Source organism: Penaeus monodon, chromosome 15 (genome assembly GCF_015228065.2).
Source record: "Penaeus monodon isolate SGIC_2016 chromosome 15, NSTDA_Pmon_1, whole genome shotgun sequence".
NCBI lineage: Eukaryota > Metazoa > Arthropoda > Malacostraca > Decapoda > Penaeidae > Penaeus > Penaeus monodon.
The window spans coordinates 25,711,483-25,713,424 of NC_051400.1; the positions used below are offsets into that span (position 1 = coordinate 25,711,483).

Consider the following 1,942-nt stretch of genomic DNA (forward strand, 5'->3'; position numbering starts at 1 on the left):
CTCCCTTTATCTCTTCCCATATCTCTTTTTCCCTCTCTCATTTCCCTCCTCTTTCCCTTAATCTCCTGTCTCTCTCTCTTCTCTTACCTCTTCTCCCTTGTTTCCTTTCCCCCTCTCCCTTCCTTTAGCCCTTTTTCTCTCACTTTTTCCTTATCCCTTTGCCCTAAATTTTCTCCTATCCCTTTTCCCCCATATATTCACTGATCTCTTGTCCACTCTTCCACTGTTCCCTCATTTTCTCTCCCTCCCCCTCTTCCTCTCTTTATTTATCTCTTCATTCTTTCCTTGGCATTTTTACTATTCACCAAACTCATTCTCCATTAATATAATTAATGTTCACTACGGCCATTCTTTCTCCCTCCTCTCTCCTTCCTCTTCCACATACTGCATGATCTCCACATCCCCCAAAAGACCTTATAGAAAAAGGCCTCTGGGACAATTTCTCTCATATTTCTGATCTTCCTGTTTGTTTGTTTCCTTTCATTGCATGGCCAATTTTGTCCAGATGGTTGTATACATCCCAAAAGTACAGCATCTTTTCACTCAGCACTCAATAGTTCTTTGCATCTAACAATTTTTAAAAACTTATATTTCTGGAAGTAATATCCAATTACATTTTAAACAGTTGGGGACATATGTTGGTACCACAAAGCTATGCTTACAATGCCAGTGAATTAACAAACAGTGCTGGAAGGTTGTCAAGACAACACTGCACACAGGATACAGAAACAGTCACCAAAGAACTGACTAGTATGGGACTGGCCATAGAACCAAACTGATAGACATAAACCTACAACTGACTGCAAAATCCAAATCTAAAGACAGCCTACACAGTCAGATCAAAAGTAACATTATGTTATCCAAACATTCATCAAACTAACATTTCAACCAACCACTAACAATGAGAGCATGAGAAATTTGTGAAAAGTGAATAATGTTATGGTGTCAAAACCTAACTTGGCAGCAATTTGGAATGATAGCATCAACCACACTATAGGGTTTTGAGAGATTACCTCTTTACTAATGCTAGTTTTCAATATCCTACCTGCCCATAGTACTGATGATGGTTTAACACAAAGGTAACTGTCACAAAATACCATACATAGTGTGATCCTGTCTATGAAGTGGGATGCAAGAACAAGACCAGGCTTTAATTCAAAAACCTACTTCAGTGGTTAGGTGTTGTTAAAAAGGAAAAACAATCATTCAAATTAACAACAAGTTATGGGGTGCTCCATTTTGTATTGGTACAGAGGAATTGGCAAACTCTGAAGACCACATCTTTGTACAAGTTTCGACATACCTCTTCAAAATGACCTTGGTGGTATCACATATGACAGCTGGTGCTCTCTACCACAGATGGTAATGAGTTACTGACCAAATTTCATTAGTTCAACCTCAAAAAAATATTTTCTTTTTTCATATCGCATCATTTTGAAGACCTATTGGTGGCTGAGTGTGTACAAGCACTAAGGAAAAACCTTAAGCTGAAAAAAAAGAAGGGCACAATAATACTTACGGTGGAGGAAGCAATCGTATTTGAAGCACCGCCGGCAGAAAAGTGTGTGGAAGGAGTGCATCGTCTGTTCCTGAGGTACACTTTCAGCACTCGGCCCATCAATGTTGGGTGTGCACTCAGGTGGCAGGGCAGTCGGATCAGTTAATTCTATGTACCTGAGGACAAGCAGAAATGAAAGGCTATACTTATGTGGACACTTTGGGAATCGCATCAAATTTGTTCTGATTTGCTGCTGGTAACTCATTCCTTTCACCATTTGGCACTCATTTCCACACTTCACAATTAGACTACTTTCCCAATTTCTATAAATCAACCATAAGCTTCCTTTAGAATTCTTTTTCCACCTCATTCTATTGTTGTATCTCCTCTAATGATACCTAAAACCATTGTCTTATATGTAATTTGGTTTCTGATTATACAGAG

The 1,942-nt window shown here is 38.9% G+C and overlaps 2 protein-coding genes across 2 annotated transcripts in view; one reads left to right on the top strand and one right to left on the bottom strand.

The window, feature by feature from the left end:
- Positions 1–1,942, bottom strand: part of LOC119581855 (histone-lysine N-methyltransferase EZH2-like) — a gene marked incomplete at its 5' end in the record, with an annotated part of 82,272 nt that overhangs the window by 77,584 nt on the left and 2,746 nt on the right. The window contains 1 exon segment of the mRNA XM_037929997.1: positions 1,520–1,674. Within this exon segment, the coding sequence (XP_037785925.1) occupies positions 1,520–1,674 (155 nt within the window).
- Positions 1–1,942, top strand: part of LOC119581854 (polycomb protein Asx-like) — a gene marked incomplete in the record, with an annotated part of 73,367 nt that overhangs the window by 8,975 nt on the left and 62,450 nt on the right.